Source organism: Amborella trichopoda, chromosome 1 (genome assembly GCF_054954075.1).
Source record: "Amborella trichopoda isolate Santa Cruz 75 chromosome 1, AtrichopodaSantaCruz75HAP2 v2.0, whole genome shotgun sequence".
Classification (NCBI taxonomy): Eukaryota; Viridiplantae; Streptophyta; class Magnoliopsida; order Amborellales; family Amborellaceae; genus Amborella; species Amborella trichopoda.
Window position 1 is genome coordinate 57,891,108 of NC_142336.1, and position 20,996 is coordinate 57,912,103.

General features: G+C 37.0%; 2 protein-coding genes and 1 pseudogene across 7 annotated transcripts; 1 reads left to right on the forward strand and 2 right to left on the reverse strand.

Moving 5' to 3' along the window:
• The first annotated feature begins 1,755 nt into the window (after positions 1–1,755).
• On the forward strand, positions 1,756–4,980 carry LOC105421163 (pentatricopeptide repeat-containing protein At1g08070, chloroplastic pseudogene; annotated as a pseudogene). Of its 2 annotated transcripts, XR_016041843.1 has the most exons (2): positions 2,957–3,197; positions 3,296–4,980. The product of XR_016041843.1 is annotated as a pentatricopeptide repeat-containing protein At1g08070, chloroplastic pseudogene, transcript variant X2 (transcript). The 2 variants fall into 2 exon arrangements; XR_016041840.1 differs by having other exon boundaries at positions 1,756–4,980.
• Positions 4,981–4,996: 16 nt separating this feature from the next.
• Positions 4,997–7,255, reverse strand: LOC105421162 (pentatricopeptide repeat-containing protein At2g34400). Its single transcript, XM_011627540.3, has one exon. It carries the CDS (start codon positions 7,253–7,255, stop codon positions 5,222–5,224), a length of 2,034 nt encoding a protein of 677 aa, XP_011625842.1. The 3' UTR covers positions 4,997–5,221.
• Positions 7,256–10,631: 3,376 nt separating this feature from the next.
• On the reverse strand, positions 10,632–19,588 carry LOC18440719 (DUF1666 family protein (DUF1666)). 4 transcript variants are annotated; one of them, XM_088848607.1, is made up of 5 exons: positions 19,378–19,588; positions 17,913–18,506; positions 12,815–13,228; positions 11,578–11,774; positions 10,632–11,173 (listed from the first exon to the last, which is right to left on the reverse strand). In XM_088848607.1, exons 2-5 carry the CDS (start codon positions 18,325–18,327, stop codon positions 10,928–10,930), a joined length of 1,272 nt encoding a protein of 423 aa, XP_088704733.1. In that variant the 5' UTR covers positions 18,328–18,506; positions 19,378–19,588; the 3' UTR covers positions 10,632–10,927. The 4 variants fall into 4 exon arrangements, with proteins under 4 accessions (XP_088704733.1, XP_020526966.1, XP_088704726.1 ...); XM_020671307.2 differs by having other exon boundaries at positions 11,578–11,780; XM_088848600.1 differs by having other exon boundaries at positions 18,784–19,588.
• Positions 19,589–20,996: the final 1,408 nt, after the last annotated feature.

Genomic DNA, 20,996 nt, shown 5'->3' on the forward strand with positions numbered 1-20,996 from the left:
ATTATGGGAAATATAAAATTAACTTTATTAAGAAACAAAAAAGTGATATCTTTATAAGAAGGTAAAGGATGACATAATACCCATCCTTTGAGAGTCACCCTAATATGGAGATGGTTTTCAAGAGAGAGAGAGACATGGCCTCCGAGAGAAGGGCAGTATTCCCATGAGTTTTGGGTTGGTTAACTTCCACTTCTAAAGAGAGAAAATTTCTATATTGCTCTCGAGTCTATCTTTCCGGTATTGGTGGGAAAGAGGATGTTGATCGACGGTGTTGCTCGGTCAAGAGAGCGGGTTTAGAGGGGAAGATCAGTGATGGTCTTTTACCGATGTTTAAAGATAAATATTATCTTTTCATTGTGATAGTGGATTTCTAATTGCCGAGAGCGTGGATGTAGCCTTACGAGATGAATCACGTAAATCGTGTGTTGTCATGGTGTGCTTTTTATGTTTCATTTATTTATCACACTCGATTTATAGTTGTATTCATCTATTTCGCATTTGGCCAATTGAGTACACGATCTTGGGTGAAATCCCGGTATTTGGGATTCCTGATTCCACAAGCTAAAGGGTTCTCGAGATCCCTACAATTGGTATCATAGCATAAGGTGTGTACGGGGGCCTAAGCCTTGCATCAAGAAAATGATGAATAGTGGAGTTTGATGGATTCATGGTTTGAGGTGGATAAATATGAAGGCAAAGTATTTGTGAATATTCTACAATGGAGGCAAGTGATAAGAAATCAATAATTATCCATGGTTTGAGGTGGAGAAATATGAATGCGAAGTGTTTGTGAAAATTCCACAATAGAGGCAAGTATGGAAAAATCAAGAAATCTATTCAATGAAGGTTGTCAAGGCAATTATGGTGATTTTGCTATCAAGGTGGAGATTGTTGGGTTTGGTGATAGCTAAATCACCGTACCCTTATTTTCTTATAAAGATTACGATATTATGGAAAATAGAAAATTGACTTTATTGCTTCCCAATAAAATCATATCTTTATAAAAGAGTAGAGGACATAACACCCATCATTTGAGGGTCACCCCTTTGGGGGTTATGGGAATGGATTTCCAATATGGAGATGTGTCTCCAAGAGAGAGAGACATGGCCTCTGAGAGAAGGGGCAGTATTCCCATGAGTTTTGGGTTGGTTAACTTCCACTTCTAGGGAGAGAAAATATCTATATTGCTCTCGAGCCTATCTTTGAGCGGGTTTAGAAGGGAAGATCGGTGATGGTCTTTTACCGATGTTTAAAGATGAGTATTATCTCTTCATTGTGATAGTGGATTTCTAGTTGCTGAGGCCGTGGATGTAGCCCTACGGGGCGAATCACATAAATCGTGTGTTGTTGTGATGTGCTTTTTATGTTTCATTTATTTATCGCACTCGATTTATAGTTATATTCATGTACTTCGCATTTGACCAATTGAGTACACGATCTTGGGTGGGATCCCGGTATTTGAGATTCCCGATTCCGCAAGCTAAGGGGTTCTCGAGTTCCCTACATTTAATATATCATATAACAATTAGTCGGATAAATAAGCAAAATAAAATAAATCGAGAGCCCAAATTTCAAGATTCTTTAACTCAAAATGATAAACTTTCAAATTCCCTGTCATTAGTTCACCAATCTCGTTCAAAGGTGTTCCAAGATATTCCTAACATGTTGATCCCTGACAAATTTTTTAAATCTCTAAGATTGATATTTGATATCTTTTATGCCATTTTGTTCATCATTTTATTTCCAAAGTGTTTTTTATTTTAAATATTTTTAATGCTTGAATTTTTTTTCCTTCATTTTTTTTATATATATTTTCTCTGATTCCTTTTTTTAATTTGTTGAGCTAACTTAGCCATTCGGCTCAGGACTAGTGGGTGACTGGTTCGCTCGGCTCATGACTAGTGGGTGACTGGTTCGCTCCTTTGGCGCTAGTTTTTGTATCACCTGCATAATACATCCTCAACAATTGGAAATGCATTCATGTCGTAGATCCATGTGCCGGTTGTTCCCAAAATAGAGTTAATAATGAATTGTGCATAAAATATCTACTTTCTTAGTGTAAACTTCATTTATTTGTCAATTAACAGCCAATTGAAAACAAGTTTTATTTTTTTATTTGTTAATTCAAGATCGTAATAATTGAGATTATTGACCCACAAAATTTTGAATCCAAAATCCATTCCTAAAATATATTTTAAGAGGGGGACAACATATCTTAGATTGTGGAAGAGGGGTCGCATATAAACCTTTTCTAAATATTTGTTTGCAACGATAAACTGCCTTAATTGTGTACTTTTCCCTTATAGACGGTTAGAAACTTACCAAAACAACAAAGGAAGCATATGAATTCATCTCTCAGTGACCCACCCAAGCACCAAGACTACAACAGTGTTTGAAAACAAGGATCATTGGGGCGGATCACTCACCCACAAATCCATGTCGGCTTCGGCTCATAAGATCAATTGAGAAAACTATGAAAAGAGAAATAAAATAAAATAAAAATTAAACTACGGCTTATCGGGGTGAGGAATTCGAGGAGAACTAAGATAACATTAGATGAATTTTAACAAAAGGCAATATATATATATATATGTGAAATGGGAACGGCCGCGACCCATACTATCTCGAAACCAATTTGGTTTCAACCGAATTTCATCTAAATTGAGATCGAAAAATCCCCCAATTGTTTTTACAAGCAAGATTATAATACGGCATCTCCTAAGTTTAAGGGCAAATTCTTACCACTGAATTACCCCTAAAAAATAAAAAAATGTACCGGTGAGTTTGACAACCACTTCCTAGCAAATCCAATTCCTACAAATATTTCCTTCTTTTGTCTCCTTAACAAAGTTTTCCTGAACTTGTATTTTGTCAAACACTATCGCTTATTTAGGGCCACTTTGTGGACGAATAAATTCAAATTCCCTAATTACCTCCACCAATTGGTCACTATAGACGTACTGTACACAATATGTGCTACTCTTGGTGAATCACCAAGTCTAAATTACTTAATTACCCTCCTATTGTACTCCATCTATGTAACTATACACAAGATGGATCACATGAGTTTCGTGGAACCCAGCTCCATTTTTGACCTTCTCAACAAGTGCACAAACCTGAGGCAGTTTAAGCAAATACATGGCTACGTTATCACCACTAAACAATGCAATCTCAACCACATTCTAGTGAAAAAGCTGGTAAGTTTCTCTCTCATGGGTTATGCACGCCAAGTGTTTGATGAAATTCCACAACCCGACACCACCACTTTTAATTCCATGCTTTCTGGTTTCTCCAGAGCCAAAATGCACCTAGAGACAACAGAAATCTATTTTTTGATGAGAGAGAAACAAACCCAGTTCGACAGTTTCTCTCTCCCACCTGTACTCAAAGCCTTTGCTGCACTCCCGGCCTTAAACCAGGGAAGAAGCCTCCATTCGTTTGTTATCAAAGCTGGCTTCTCTAACTTTAGCCTCTTCACACAAACAGGCCTTGTAGACCTCTATGCGAAATGCGGGGATTTGGGTTCGGCTCAAAAGGTTTTTGACGCCATTCCAGAGAGAGATATCGTCTCTTACAACACTCTGATTTCGGGGTATTCGAAAGCTGGGATGATAGAAAGAGCACAACATTTGTTCAATGAAATGAGGGCAAGAAATATTGTTACCTGGAATGCCATGTTATCTGGGCATTTACACAGTGAAAAGTACTCGGAAGGCCTAAAAATGTTTGAGGATATGAGTGCAATGAAAATGAGTCCTAATGAGGCCACGCTTGTCACTGTGCTTGCATTATGTTCTAGATGTAGAAACATAGAAACAGGAAAGCAAATAGGGTCTTGGGTGAGGGCAGACCCGAAGTTTCGTGACAATTTGGTGCTCTCCACTGCACTTTTGGAGATGTACGTGAAGTGTGGTCGAGTAGAGGAGGCAAGAGCCGTGTTTGACAAAACCTCAGGGAGAGATTTGGTAATTTGGGGGGCGATGATAGCTGGTTATGCTCAAAATTCCCGGCCCTTCGAAGCTCTAGACCTCTTCGAAGCCATGCAAAAAGCTGGTTTTTCCCCCAATGAGGTCACACTGGTGAGCGCGCTCTCCGCTTGTGCTCAATTGGGGTCAATAGAGAGAGGCGAGAGGATTGTAAATTATGTAAATACCCTCGGTGGGGCCTCAAGCCCATATCTTGGCTCCGCTTTGATTGATATGTACTCGAAATGTGGCCAAATTGACAAGGCTATTGAAGTGTTTGATGGGTTAGATGAGAGGGATTCAGTAGCTTATAATGCAATGATCAATGGATTAGCCTCACACGGATTAGCTAATCAAGCCCTCGAGCTCTTCTCGAACATGCGGAATTTGGGAATCTTGTCAAATGATGTTACTTTTGTGGGGGTTCTTGTTGCTTGTGCTCACGCTGGTCTGGTTGACAAGGGGCAGCAATTGTTCTATGATATGGAATTGAGGCACGGTATAGAGCCTAAAATTGAGCATTGTGCTTGTTTCGTTGATCTTTTGTGTAGAGGTGGGAGAGTTGAGGAGGCTTATGATTTTGTAGAGAGAAAGATGAAGGTGGAGGCAAATGTGATCATCTGGGGTTCACTTTTGAGTGGGTGCAGAGTGAGAAACAACGTGGAGTTGGCAGAGAGATGTGTTGAGAGACTGACGGTTTTGGAGCCTGACAACTCGGGGAACTATGTGATGCTTTCTAATGTTTATGCAAAAGCAGGGAGGTGGGAAGAGGCTTTGAAGGTCAGAGAGAAGATGAGAGAGAAAGGGGTGAAGAAAAGGCCTGCTTATAGTTGGATTACCATAGACAATAAGGTTCATATGTTTCTGGTGGGCGATGAATCACACCCAGAGTTTGAAGAGATATATGAGGCTCTTCATGGTTTGTGTTTGCAGATAAGGTTTGATGGTGACATATCTGATTTGGGTTTTGGCAATTCAGTGACTTAATAATACATCGATCTCTCTCTCTCTCTCATATCAACAACTAATCATTTCATTATTGGAAATCCATCATCAAGGAAGAAGAGTTTAATACAATTGCCAAAGATGTCATAATTGAGTAAATTACATGACAATAAAAGAATGAATTCCTTTGTTATACAACACTGATCTTTTTGAATTAGAACATTATCCTATGTTTTCTTCTCTCTAAACTGAGAAGTGACCAAATTCAGTCCTATTTTTCAAATATCCTCTCCTCCTACTTACTAACCCCTTTAAACAATGTACCCATTTGGTGAGTATCCCTCAAGTTTCAACTGATCAATCAATACGTCCAACACTGCATATATGTCCTCCATTTGAGGGTGTAAATCCTCACTTACATGGAATTCATGAACAGTATTCTCCACCTCTATCCAACTACAACCAGGAATTTTTTGGACTCCTTTATCTCTCATCAACCCTCTAATCCTTGCAGCCTCATCCCACCTCTTTGCAGCAATGTATAAATTATACAAAATCACATAGTTGCCGGAATTTCCGGGTTCTAATTCTAAGAGATGACCCATCACTCGCTCCCCTAAGTCTACATCCCTATGAACTTTACAAGCACCTAGCAAAGTTCCCCAAACTACAGCATCGGGTTTCTTTGGAATGCTCGTAAGAAAGCGATATGCCTCCTTCAGAAGACCGGCTCGCCCTAAAAGATCAACCATGCAAGCGTAATGCTCAATCTGAGGTGCAATCCCATACTCATGTCTCATGCATTTGAAGTATTCTCTCCCTTCCTCGACCAAACCGACATGAACACAGGCTGACAACACACCCACAAAGGTGATATTGTTGGGTTCAACATGTTTCTCTCTCATCTTCGTAAAGAGAGAGAGAGCTTCTCTGCCTTGCCCATGCATTGCAAGGCCCGAAATCATCGCATTCCATGTGACCACATTCCTCTCTCTCATCTCACTGAAAACACTTCTAGCCTGGTCTAAGCACCCACATTTTGCATACATGTCGACTAGGGCCGTGCCCACATACACATCCTTTCGAAGGCCTCGAGAGAGTGTATATTGATCCAACCATGTTCCTAAGTCCAGGGCACCAGCCATAGCACAAGCTGAGAGAACTCCAACTAGTGTTATCTTATCTACACCGACTCCTCTCTCTCTCATCTCATAAAACAGTCTGATTGCCTCTTTCGATAACCCATTTTGAGCATAACCAGTGATCATAGCATTCCAAGCTACTACATCTCTCTCACTCATCCTATCAAAGATTTTTCTAGCTGAAATTAAGTTACCACACTTTGAATACATACCAATGAGAGAAGACCCAATAAAGGAATTGATCCCAAATCCTCTCTCTTCGGCATAATTCTCAATCCATCGACCAAGAACCATGTCTCCAGAATCTGCACAGGCTGCTAGAACACTAACAAGCGTCATTTCATCTGGTTCCAGACCCGATATCCTCATGAGCCTGAACAGAGCTATGGCTTCATAGGGGCTCTGGTTTTGTGCATAACCAGATATCATTGCGTTCCAGGAGACTAAATCTCTCTCCAGAATTTCATCGAAAACTTTGCGTGCGTCTTGCAATACCCCACATTTCGAATACATGGTGATCAAAGAGTGTTGAACAAACTCAACAGAATTCAAACCTGATTTGTGGAGAGAGGAATGGGCTCTCTTTCCATAGCTGCAATCTGGTAGGCCTGCACATGATACGAGCACAAATGGGTAGGTAAAATTGTTTGGTTTTATGCCTGATTCAAGCATTTTGTGATAGAATTTCAACACATCATGAAACCTCCTGTTCTGGGCCAGTCCCCTTATGATCGTGTTCCATGAAAATTCATTTGGATGAGAGAGAACAGAGAAAAGGGTCTCTGCATAAGAAATGTCGCGAAGCTCGACAAGCTTTGCTAGCAAGAAATTCTCTTTCTGAACATTGTTTGTGAGCATGTGAGAGTGAATTTGCATGAACTCTCTGGTGTTTTTGCAGCGTTTGAGGAGGTTCAGGCTCCTCCATGCGAGGAGAGGGTCACAGTGGGAAGGGTTCTGATGGGTTGGTTTTAGCGTGAAGGAACGAGTTTGGATGAGGGAGAAAATGGGAGATGCCTCTACAGAGGAGTGGCCGCGGCTCCTGATGAGAGAGAAAGTGGAAGATGGGTTGAAATAAGAGCGGTTTTTGATGAGAGAGAAAGTGGGGCAGTTTGAATTTGAAATAAGAAGAGTTCTGTGGATTCTTGATCTTGAGAGAGTTGAAGAGTGATTGACCATGGCAATCAGCCCCGAAAGTGGTTCCATGGTGCCGCAGCCTGCTATTTGTAGGAGGAGCGTCCGCCTCTTAAGGCGTAGGATTAGTCGTGCACATCAATTTGGGTGTGGAAGGTCAAGGCTTAGGCTTCGTCGTACACATATCAAACACTTGAAGTCGGGTTGCAGTAGACCCGGACCTGAACTGGGACCTTACGGCTAGAGCCGACCTGTGTTCGGGTATGGGTCTAAAAATTGGACCCAGCAGGTTGGGTCTGGGTCCCATATTTCTCAATTTATGAAAATACATTGAATATATATTTTAATTTTTGGGTCAGGTCCAATCGGATCTGGGTGCTAAGTTATATTTTCAGCTCTGGGTCCGGATCCAATGACTTCGAGTCTAGGTCCAAGTCTGAGTCCGGTGACATCGAGGTCCATTCGGGTCCGGGTCCCAGTCCCATAATAGTTTTTCGGGTTTGAGTCTAAGTCCAGTCGAATTTGACCCAACCAGCTGCAACCCCTACTTGAAGTTTGTCTTTTATAAATAAAAAATTAAGGGCTTATCTGGGTGCATTACTTCGCCTCCCTCTCAATAACCTACTTCCAATTCTTGGATCTCTATTCTATCTCAAAACATTAATTTTTTTTTCAGATGCATAGAGGGTACAATAAAAAACTTTATAATCAAGGTTAATCTAGGGGTTGAGGAGGTTACACCTCCAAAATTTATGATTCTAAAATTAATTCCAGGTCGAGTTTTACTCAAGGGAGTCGATAGATATCTTTTGGCTTTGTCTTGTGAAAATGCCTTTGAAGTTGAGATCAGGTAGGCTTGCTTGCTTTTGGGTGGGACCCACTGTTGTGTGGGGGTATGGGCCACATGTTAAGGCATGAAATATTTTGGGACTTCCGGGTTGGGTTAGGATCAGCACTGGCCTGGCCCGAGTTAGCCCAAATTCTAAAATATATGTACATTTGAAAGTTCAAAGCCAAAACCTCCTCATATCTTTAACACTATTTCGAACTCACTTCTCTCTCTCCATGCTAAATCAGGCCCATCAAAAGCCAAAACCTCCACATATCTTTAACACTATTTCGAACTCACTTCTCTCTCTCCGCAAACTTACCATGTCTTAAGTAAGTCACTTTCACCATGGATCATGTGGCGGGGGATGTACCATTGATCTTGCTCAAAATCTTTTTACTTTATACTAGAAAATGCCAAACCCGATTTTACATTTGACAACTTAAGAGTGTTCGTGATCTTTTATGTGCACAAATCTAACCATCCATAGTGTACAAGTTGGGTTTTTTTTATATATGAGCAACCTATATGATTTTTTTTATGCTTTTGGTGTGATTTTCAAAATTTGCAAGCAAGTTTTCAAAAAATATTGATTTGGATTAGGTTTGGTGAGTGGGTGATCCAAATCTATGACTATTGAATAGCCTGATTCCTACCCAATTTCATTTATTATTATTATTTCCCTTATTTGGGCGATCCAGATCGCTCCAATTTAGCCATCCCCGGTCGGCTTATGAAAAACCAAAAATGGCCCTACAGTATTCATAGGCCCATCCTTTCCGATATTTTTTTGCTGACTGATCCTAAAAATTTGGGAATGCACCATCTTGCACCTTGCATTCAACCGAGTAGACCATGAAAGAAAAATTGTGCATCTGTATTTCCTAGATAAATGTTATAAATCTGAGAAAAAAATTTAAACAAATTTTATATTTTTTTTGAACGTATGAATTATCATCCAAGGGTCCACTTGAGTCCTTGAATATTAATTTCCAGGATATTCTTCATTGGTAGATAAGTCTTCTCTAATAATTTTAAATGATCGATGCTCAAATTTGAAGAAAAATATTTTACGTTCAAATTTGAAGAAAAATAATATTGTAATTCATGTTTTAACTTCATCTTGGAAAAAAGATGTCCAATTAAATAAATAAAAAATTTCATTTCCTAAAATTGAATCTTCTTCAGAATCTTCAGTGCAATCACCTCTCACCTACAAAAACCCTATTATCGTTATATCTATTGTATATAGGCACAATAGAGCCTAGGCTCTAAACAATCAAATTAGAGCCTACCTCAAAAGTTTCACTAGAAGTGGTTGCTTTGATGTCCAAATATCAATTAAATTGTTTATCTCAACATCAAGATGTGTGAACATGAGAAAAAAAAAAAAGATTTCAAGTTTTAAAAGTAGTGCATCTTGTAATGCATTTTTAGATCGTTAATTTTCGAGAATTTCAAATTTTCAATGATCTACACAATCTATACTATTTGTTAAGCTTTAAATTTTATAACTAAAGATGAAAATATAATTTAAGGCTATAACTAATATTGAAATTATATTTCTCGACACTATTCGAAGATGGGCTTTAATTTGATTGTTTAGAGCATTGGCTCTAAACAAATCGCACCCTATATATATATCTATATATATATATATATATATATATATATATATATATATAAAAGCTTCTACCAAATGCCTATGGGAAAAAATGAACAGTGATTTTGCCATAGACTCATCACCGTCCGAAAAAATTAGGCGGGGTGAGTTTTTACGACCATGCATCTAGCATCGTGGCGGTACTGTACAGATATACTAGATACGTGGTGGTCAAAAAACTATATTGAACCACAACAGACAGTACATTGTTCAATAAACTGCAACAGACATAACAAATCTACGGCAATGGCGAAACATTATAGCATTTTACCTATAGACGTATTTTAAGTTTATCTTATATATATATATGCTTCCATAAGCCCACTAACCTACAGGTACATATAAGCCCAATGACCCAAATTCAATCTGGACCGATCCAATTATTACGATTGCATTTAGTATTTTAATTTTAATTTTAATTTTTTTAATATAAATCCAAATCACTTAAAATTTTATATGTTCTTTAAAAATATTAAAATCCAATAAAAATATCAAAAAAATATTTCGTGAAAATAAATTCACTAACATACCCCCGAAACATTTCAAAAGTATTTTAATCAATTTACATTTTACAAATTATTTTTTTAATGTTTTTATTAAGTGTGTGTTGATAAGAAGAATAGATGCCTGAAATTTCCGATAAACTTTGTTTTCCTTTCATCTAATTGTTTAATTCTGATCTAGGTTCTTAACAAACTCAATAACCGTTAACTCAATTTTCAGTTGAATTTGAGAGGAAAACCACTACTCTTGGTTTAGTATTATGAGTGAAAGCCAAGGCCCAAATACTCATAAACATTTTATTCAGCAGCCCAAAAATAAGGTTTAGGATATGGAACTAAATATCTTCTGCCCTCCTAATGGTAAGTTTATTTATGCATGCACACGCAGAGAGGGAGAGCACCACACACAGTGAGAGAGTCTAATCTCTATTAGAAGGGAAGCACCACAAAGAGTGAGAGAGTCTAATCTCTATTACATTGTAATCATGGGGAAAATCAACAACATTGAAGTTCGATTCACAAAATTCCTTTCTGCGGTTCCATGCTTTTCTAGATTCAACACCAAAGGAGGCCACTATTAGGTAAATGACAGGGAAACAAATCTAACAAAGACCTCTATCTACCTCTTCACAGTGTACATATATCCATAAATCTATAGAAACGAAAAACCATAATACCTACTTATGGAAAAAGCAAAAGGGAATAATATTCCTGCCCGCTTACTAATAAGAGTGTTGTTGAACTATAACTCAACATGGGAATAGGAGAGGAGAAGAGTCCCTCTGTAGTTTAGCTGTGGACAAATCAAGCTTCTTAATCTTCTCCTCGCACCAGTTCAACTGCTCTTTGGTTATCCCCTCCGTCCTCAACACCCTGGCCACCACTTTGATATCAATCAGGGCCAGCAAAAGCTCACTATCTTCACTTGTAGAAGGCCACGATTTCTTCTTAAAACCTTTCTTTTTATTACATAGTTCCTTCAATTTCATCCCCTTCTGCCACATGATAGGAGAATCTAGTGAGAAACGTCAAAACGGATATCCAAAACTCTTTCCTTGATCCTCATGGGAAACGCTCTCTCTTAAGCTAAAGAGAAGTGGTGTTTGTCTCTCTTTGTAACATTGTTACATTTCGATATGAGAATCTAGTGCGAAACGTAAAAAATGATATCCAAATCTTTTTCCTTGATCCCCATCGGAAACACTCTCTCTTAAGCTAAAGAGAGGTGGTGTTTCTCTCTCTTAGTTACATTGTTAAATTGACACTCAGACATTCTAGTACTATTCTTATGTAGCATGTGGTATTTTCGCAGATCATCCAAAAACAAGAAAGTAATAAAACTATAATGGTAACATGGTAATAAAAGTGCAAGAAAGAATCCATGAGAGGGAGGTGTTACCTTGTCAAGAGCAGCTTTGATTGGTTGCACAAAGCCAGTTACATGGTTATGACTTGTAATCATATTGAGAACTGAGGTAGATTTTTGCTCGTCTAACATGAGGAAATTGCGGAAGATCAGAATTGAAGTCTCAATCAACTTAATCAGATTGGTGGCAATTAATGAAGAGTCTGGTTCATGATCGATTTCTCTGCGATCTGTACCTAGACACAAGCAAATGAGCAAATGAAATGGATGCAGATGAGTTGACAAGAAAACCAAAATTATAAAGGAAAATGGTTTGATAGGGCTGCGGCCCTATTAAAATAAATAAAACCTCACCTCACAACTCATCAAAAATTACAATTCAAACATTGGAAAACCTTGACATCGATCATCTTGTCTTAACATTATGGTTGTAAAAAAGAAAAAAACATTTAAAACTCTAAATATAGTGTATATTGTAACAAATGATCTAGACCGTCCATTTCGCCTTAAAAATAAGTGTTTATGGATCCACAAGATCTGTACCATTGTTTGAGTTTCAAATTTTATGGTCGGTGTTGGAAATTGATTTCAGAGCCTCATGGAGATTTCTATTGCAGAAAATGCTTTTGGGACCAGGATTTAAGGTAAGGTTTTTTATTTTCATAAAGACAAGGCCTTATAGAAACTTCAACCAATAATAAAATAAGAAATTCATGTTTTGTTTTGATATGAATAAAATATCAAATTGAATGTGGAAAAACCCAAGTTATAGAAACGACACTTCTGCCAAATAATTTCATCACAGTCGTCATTTCATAATTTAAATAAATGCAGAAAATGCTTACAAATGACCCTTTTGTATCATATAACCCAGAATATGCTTTCAGTCATTTCGTTGGAAAGGAAGTATAAAAGCTATCAGGACAAGTATAATTGCATCTTCATTCTATCATCGGAAGATGTGCTATCTAGGGTAATCACACCACACATCACTCGTGTGTAGTACATGGTACACAACCCAGGCATCCAACGCCCATTCTCAGTGATAGACAATAGAGATCTAATCATAACCCGATTTTAGGAACCACGATTAATCTCGCCATCCATCAATGGTTGATGCCCATGTGCCATGTGTATGGTGTACTTCTCTATTATCATTAGATCTATTTTCAAGCATTTCATGAGAAATTAAGTGAACAATCTTCTATAAGCAACTGATATGATTAATTCTTTTTGCACAATTTTGCATAGAAATTGCAGTGGATCTCACCATTTAAATTTGGAACATGCAATAGCTTGGGGAACGATTTCTTTGTGTGGGCATATATCTCAGGCCGTGAGCCTTTCTCAAAAGGCTCATTTTCCAAGAATCTCTGTAATAAGACCTGGAATTGCTGATGTTGCTGAGCTACATGGCTATAGCAAATCGGACTTTCAGGTTCAGGTTCAGATTCAGATTCAAGTTTACCGCATATCTGCTTGTACTGAAAGTGAAGCACCTCCCATGTTAAACATAACTGCGAAATGTATACAATTTCAAGACTCTGAAGAGGTTTATCTTGGTTCTGCTGCAGGTTCTCAGCTTCCTCCTCAAGTTCTTTTTTACCCCAAGAGTTCCGACGAAGTGACCATGATAATTTCTTAGACGGTGTCCTTCGCAAAGCACTTGAAGAATCCACGTAATCTAAATACGGTAAAAAGAAAAGAAAGGTCAAATAGACTGAGAGAATACAAGGACTATGTGATCTGATGCAATAATGCAATGAATTGGAAGTTCAGGAGGGGCAGAAAGAAGATGGCAAAAAAGGAAATTGAGAAAAAGAGTGAATAAACAAAAAAGAAAACGGGTTGAGATAAGGCATAAAACTGCTACATGCACCAGGCTCAAACTGTTAAGTGTACATGTACATGAAGAAAACACCCAATCTCTTTATGCATAGCAATATTCGTTTAGAAGAAAACACCCAATATTCTTATTAATAAAAATATTCACTATTAATAAATGAGAAGTTAAACAAATTTTACAAAAAAAAAAAAAGCAATTGCATAAAGAACCTGTGAAAAAATTAATTACTACGAACCAAAGACTACTATTGCTCTCCTACACATAAAGACTCCATTCAACAAGGCATTAATTACTACGAACCAAAGACTACTATTGCTCTCCTACACATAAAGACTCCATTCAACAAGGCATCTGCCTCCATGTTTACACAATTTCTAATAGAAAAAACACCAGCACTCGCAAAATAAATTTCAGGAAATATTTTTTGAAGAAATTTAGAAAATGACTTAGCCTATATATTAACAAACAACACTTTTGTGGAGTGATGAGATTGAAACGGCTATTAGCGAAAAACGATCATGTTATAAAACTTGGTAATGTAATAAAAACGATCAAAACTTCAAATATAAAAATGCTAAAAGAAATGCTAAACAAATAGAAAATAAAGCTAAATTTAACGCATATGATAATCTATACAACAAACTGAGAACAAAAGAAGGTGAAAAAGATGTCTTCAAATTAGCAAAATAAGAGAGAAAAATTGTTGGGATCTAAACCATATTAAATGCATTAAGAGTGAAGATCAATGTTTGCAAAATCAAACCGGAATAGTTAATCGGACATAGGGCCAGAAGCGATTTAATTGGCCTAACTGGCCAATTCAACCGTTCTAACCGGGCAAGTCTTGGGTGGCCAAAAAATTGATGAAAAAAATGAAAAAGATGCCAAAAAAAAAAAAAATTACTAAAATATGAAAAATATATAAAGAATGATTAAAACAAAACACATTCAAATGAAGTTAAAATTAATGAAAAAATGGATTTTAAAAGTGAGTATTAACGACAAAAACAATTTTTAATATTTATAATAATGTAGAAGTATTAAAAAAATGTATTACAAATCAAATTCCTTTTTTTTGGGATTTTATGGACATTTTTATTAATTTCTATTTTTAAAATACCGGCCGATCACCAAAATCGGAACCGGCAAGGGACCGGTTCCCATCTAACCGAGCGGTTATTGGTTAGATTGGGCAGTTTTTCAAACAATGGTGAGGATCAAAAGGTCTTGATGAAGGACGACGAGGTCAGCAAAAGGTGGAGAGTTTATTTTCAAAAATTATTAAATGGTGAACATAATGGAAACATAGTGGTAGAAGGAACTGGTGGTACAAATGAGGGCAGAGGCCATAAATACATTTGTAGGATTAGGATGTCGGAAGTGAAAGAAGCTTTGAAAATGATGAAGATCGGAAAGGCTTTAGGGTCAGATAGTATCCCGATATAGGTTTGAAAGTGCATGGGGGAGATTAGCATTGACTAGCGGACAAAATTGTTCAACAAGGTGTTGAGAACAAAGAAAATGCTAGAAAAAATAGAAAAAAAGTATTGTGGCACCTATTTACAAGAACAAATGAGACATACAGAATTGTGAGAACTATCGAGGGATCAAATCTATAAGGCATATTATGAAGCTCTGGAAGAGAGTGATTGAGTAATGACTAAGGTATGAAACGAATGTATCCCAAAATTAATTTGGTTTTATGCTAGGAAGGTCCACAACTGAGGCTATTTTCCTACCTAAGAAACTGATTGAGAAGTTTAGGGTGAAGGGAAAAGACCTCCACATGGTCTTTATTGATTTAGAGAAAGCTGATAGTAGAGTACTTTGAGATTTGACCTGGCGAGTGTTGGAAAAAAAATGAGTCTCCAGACACTACATCAACTTAGTAAGAGATATGCATGATAGAGCACTAAATAGAGTACAAATAACTAGTGGGGAGACAAATGAGTTTTCAGTGACAATAGGCCTACATCAAGGGTCAGCATTGAGCTTATACCTCTTTGTCTTAAGTATGGATGACTTAACTAAGTACCGTGGTGCATGTTGCTCACGGATGATATAGTTTTGATCGATGAGACCCGAAATGGCGTCAACACAAAGTTAGAACTTTGGAGTGGTACCTTAAAATCCAAAAGTCTTAAAATTAACCGAACTAAGACAGAGTATATGAAATGCAAGTTTAGTAATAATAGGAGTAGAGATGATGAAGTAGTAAAGATTGACAGCTAAGAAGTACAAAAAATACCACACTTTTGATATCTTAGGTCGATAATCCAGGAAAATAAAGAAATTGAGGAAGATGTCGCGCTCATATTAGAACTGGGTGGACGAAGTAGAGATGTGCAATTAGAATTTTATGTGATCGCTGCAAGTTCTATAAGACAGCGGTGAGACCAACTTCACTCTATGGGGCGGAATGCTGGGCGGATAAAAAACAATATACCCATAGAATGAGTGTAGAAGAGATGAGGATGTTGAGATGGATGAAAAGTAAAAATAAGAAGGGAAAGAATTCAAAATAAATGCATTTGAAAGAATTTAAGTGTGGCACCAATAGGCGACAAGATCAGAGAGCTAGAGAGAGTAGACTTAGGTGCACGGGTCATGTGTGGCACCGACCAATTATAGCACTTGTTAGGAAGTGCAAGTTAATTCAAGTGGAAGAACTGAAAGGATAAGTGGTAGGCCCAAAATGACATGGTTGGAAGTAGTCTGAAAAGATATGGGGTCTTATGGCCTCACCGAGGGTATGGCCTTTAATTGAGTAGAATGACGGACCAGGATTCGTGTAGCCAACCCCAATTACCTGGGAAAAGGTTATGATGTTGATGATTAACAAAGAACATTTTTTAAGCACAAAAATTTCCAATGGGTTCCGCAGCAGATAATATGATGTAGTATGGATTATCATAACAAAAATAAATACCGAAAAAGCACTAGGTGCAAACAAATTACAATTCATAATGCGCATATCCAAATGTCCCTCACCACAAAAAATGGCATACGACCAAGGGATCTCCAAGTAGTCTTGATTAATTTTATGCTTGACCGCACTTTTAGTTCTAGGCTTCTAGCAGATACTACGAAATTCTTGCAGCCAAAACATGTCTCATCTTCACTCCGTGTAGTAGGAAACAGAACCCAACAAAGTTAACCCACACTCAAGGTAGAGAAAAGGCAAATTTTGAAGTGTAGCATATCTACAATAAATTGAACACAATGAGAAAATTAAGCAAGAGATGGAGGAATGAGATATTATGACTCAGTGAATTGACATCCATGGGCACCAAAAAAAAAAGTTATAGAAAAACAAACAAGAAGTGACCATAAAATAGACTAAAATCATGAAGACAGCAATACGATAGCAACTGAAACAATCATTAACGGGTGCCGTTTGTATATAGCCTAGGCTCTAAACAATCAAATTAGAGCCTACCTTCAAATAGTGTCGACAAATATGGTTTCAATACTGGAAAGTTTTATGATAGCCTTAAATTATATTTTCATATGTAGTTATAAATTTTAAAGCTTCAAAAAGCATGTAGAACGAACAAATCTTGAAAATTGACGATCCCAAAATGTGTTACAAGATTGCACTATTTCTAAAACTTGAAATCCATTTTTTTCTCATGTCTATGCATCTTGATGTTGAGATGATCAATTTGATGATATTTGAGCATCAAAACAACCTCTTCTAATGAAAGTTTTGAGGTAGGCTCTAATTTGATTGTTTAGAGCCTAGGCTCTATATAAACTTTTCCCATTTGCATAATTTACGTAACAGGTCCCAAAAGAATCATGGGGCGTTAGAAATTTCCAATTCACAACATTTTTTTTAAAAAAAAAAAGAGAAAAAAAAACAATTGCATTATAAACATTGGAAAATATATGGATCTGATTTATTTCATAGTATTAGAGAAAGATAAGAGAAAGATGGCTCAATAAAAGCACAAAACTTTAAATATTGCAACAGAAGCATTGGGTGATAGGAAATGGGGACTCAATAAAATAAAAAAAAAGCAATTAAAATTTGAAATGGCACATTTACCAACAAAAACTCATCAATAAATAAGCTGAAATGCCTAAAAATTTAGCAGTAGCATCATCTAAAGGAAAATTGCTTCAGGCGGGCTGGACCGCATTTCAACATATGCAGTCCAGAAAGTGTAAAGCATCCATCTTAAAGATGGATGCAAGTAGGTGTTCCATCAAAAAAACACTAGAAACTAACGGTCCAAATTTTTTCTTAGTAGAATTATTATGTTTAGTTTTAAAAATTTATTTATTTATTCATATTCATGAACTCCATTTTAGGGACAACATGTCCTTAAAAAGGTCTTAAAATCCATCTCAAAAATAGATTTAATAAGAGGCTCGCATTTCTACATATGCAGGCTTGGCCGCATAGAAACCGGGTCCTTATCTAAGAAATTCAAAACTGAGAACCTGATTTGCTTCATGGTTTAAAACAAGCACCTCTCTCTAAAAGAAAGATTGAAATGTTTGAAACAGTATTTACCTGATTCTTGTATCAGCTGAGCACTTAACCGATCAAAGAACAACATCTTCTCAGCGTACTTCTCATATGGGATCTCAAGCCCATCACAAGAGCCGTCCTCTGTTTCTTCTGAATCCTTCCATTCACTTGAGCTCGTCTCCTCTGGATATGATTCTTCAGGTATTAACACCATGAAACTATTCTTCCTAAGCTCTTTAAGTCTCCTCTTCATCTCACTCATAATAAAATCATCATCATCGTCCTCTATTTCTCCCGTTGCTTCATCCTTCACATCAGTGGCTTCCTTCTCAACAGGCTTCTGCAAATCTCCATTTGCATAAGAAGATTCCTTCTCCACAGTTTTATGTTCTAGGTCATTGACCAAACCCAGTTTTGGATCCCTTTTTGTGAATCTTTTCACATTAAAAAAGTCCATCTTTCCAATTTGCTGGTTAAAGTTACTTCTGCTAAAAATAGAAGAGCTTAACCAGATAAATTAGTAACTTCAACAAAAATAAATTTTAGTGATGATTCGTCTTGCCAACTGTAACCCTAAAAGTAGTAACTAGGGTCTGGTAAAACCTTAAACCCAACTGGTCACAAGAAACGCTCCTCCTGAAAAAGATAGCAGCAATGGAGATAGTATGAATTCACTTCCCTGAATCTAGAACCAGAAATCACTTTAGCACCAAAGAGAAACTTCCTACTAGATAAAAAACAAATTTCAAAATTTATGAAGAGAGAAGTACATTACAAAAATCTGAAAGAAAAATGCCAGATCTCAGCTTAAAACTTTTTGCATCCATTCAATGTTCTGGCAAAGAAACAATGTTCTTTCTACAATTATCTACTTCTCCACAACAATGGAATAAAAAGCTTAGAATTGCATCACCTCCAAATGCCTGAAGTTCATCTCTTCTCCAACTTATATTTTATCACAAATCAAACTTCTGCTCAGATGTGTCTTATTTTCCAACCAAAATACTAGACCTCATGCTAGATAGCACTGAAATCCCTGAAAAGAGTCCCTTTAGAGGAAGGACAACTTGTTTCCACAAATTTACAGAGATCAAATTCAGCTTAGAGCCCTACAAGTGCAAAAGACCGTAAATGCCTGATCATTTCTGAAATATTCACAGAGAAGCAATATACTTGGTTCACAGTACGTGATATGATTCACAACGAAAAACCCTGGCTGAACTGTGTACAATGCCATGAGAAAACCTAAATAATCGGTTACTCACTGAAGGACTTAATGTTTTCTCCATAAAACACTGCTTTAAACCCAACAAAAACCACTAGCATTCCATACATCACACATTTTAGATCTTAAATAAGGAACACTCTGCACTTTCAAGTTTTGGCAAAAATTATACATATCTGAGCTAATAATCTCTTTTCTCTGCGAAATCTCGGAATCGCTGAGAACCTAAAACTCCTACAGAACCATGAAAAAGAACAAGCTTGAGCGAGATCAACCATTTACCCCTTAAAATGAACCAGAACCAGTCTCAAATTCCATCGTCCTCCACTGAATCAAGCTCAAGCTAGAAGAACCGAAGCCAAACTACCCACCGCACCAGAAATACACAGTTCTACCAGCGAAAGGCCCCCTGAAAACCCTAAAAGTCCGTACGATCAAGCGGTAGAAAGTAGGCACAACAGCTTTACCTAGTACACTGAATATACCGCCCTGCCTCGGCTCCATTGGGTTAAGACCAAAACAAATAAATTTTAGATATTTTCGAGATTACAGGAAGAGAGAGAACTCCGGAGACCAAGATGAGCGTGTCCTCTAGAGAGAGAAAGTGAGAGATAGACATGAACGTTTCCTTTTAGAGAGAGAGAGGAAGGGAAGGGAAGAATGAGATGCATGTGGAAAGGGAAAGGGGGATGAGTTTTAGACCTTAGAGAGAGACAGAGATTAGAGAGAGAATGAAGGCCCAATTTAGAGAGAGAATACGACACGAGTCTAGAGAGAGGAGAGAGAGGTGCATGTTTTTAGAGAGACTTTTAGGGGGCACGAAACCCTAGAGCGAGAAAGCGCGACAGGAATGTCAGAGAGAGAGAGAAGACAGAGGCAGCGTTTGATTGCAGAGAAAGAAAGATATGGAGGGAAAATATTCACCAACACGACAATTTTATAGCAAGCGATGTGACGCGAAGAGGCATCAGATGCCCCTGCTTTTGGATCAAAATTACAACTTATAAATTGAAAATTAAGAAAAATTGAATAGGATACATTGCACAATTATTTGTTGTGTTTTTTTTTTAGAAAAGTTTGTGTACAACCGAAGTTCTAAACAATCAAATTAAAGCCTACTTCAAAAATTTCATTACAAGAGGTTGTTTTGATGTTTAAATATCTTCAAATTGATCATCTCGACATCAAGATACATAGAAAAGAGAAAAAATGGATTCCAAATTTTGGAAATAATATATTTTATAAAGCATTTTTGGACCATCAATTTTCAAGATTTTAAAATTTTTATATATCTATCTAGTTTTGAAATTTTATAAATAAAGATAAAAATATATTTTAAAGCTATTATAGTGAATTTTTATCGAACTATTTAAAAGTAGGCTCTAATTTAATTGTTTGGAGCCTAACCTCTATACAAACCGGACCGTTCTTTTTCGTACGTTGTTTTTTTCCTGGTAATGATGCGGTGAGAGAGCAGGGGAATCCAATGTGCAGTGCGCAACTTGTGTCGGTGTGTTTTAGGATGGGTTTCTATGAGTAGGACACTCACATGTATATATGGGCCTCCCTCTAAACTTCATTTTAAAGATGAATTTTTTATTTAATTATCTTTTAAATCAATCATCTAGACTAAGATGATAATAAGTACAAAAGAAAAAAAAAAATTTAAAACTAAAAATATAAATTTTTTATATTTTTCCGTGCACTGTTCAAATGTTAAGGAAAATAGTTTTATGCACCGTGGATCACATTTTTACATATGCAATCCACGAGATATAAAGCGTTCATTTTAAAGAAGGATGCGAATAGGCAGTCCATCTAGAGATAGTTGAATCCAATGGTACAATATATTTGTGCATAAAATTAATATTTTTTAATTTTCACAATGTATTTATTTATTT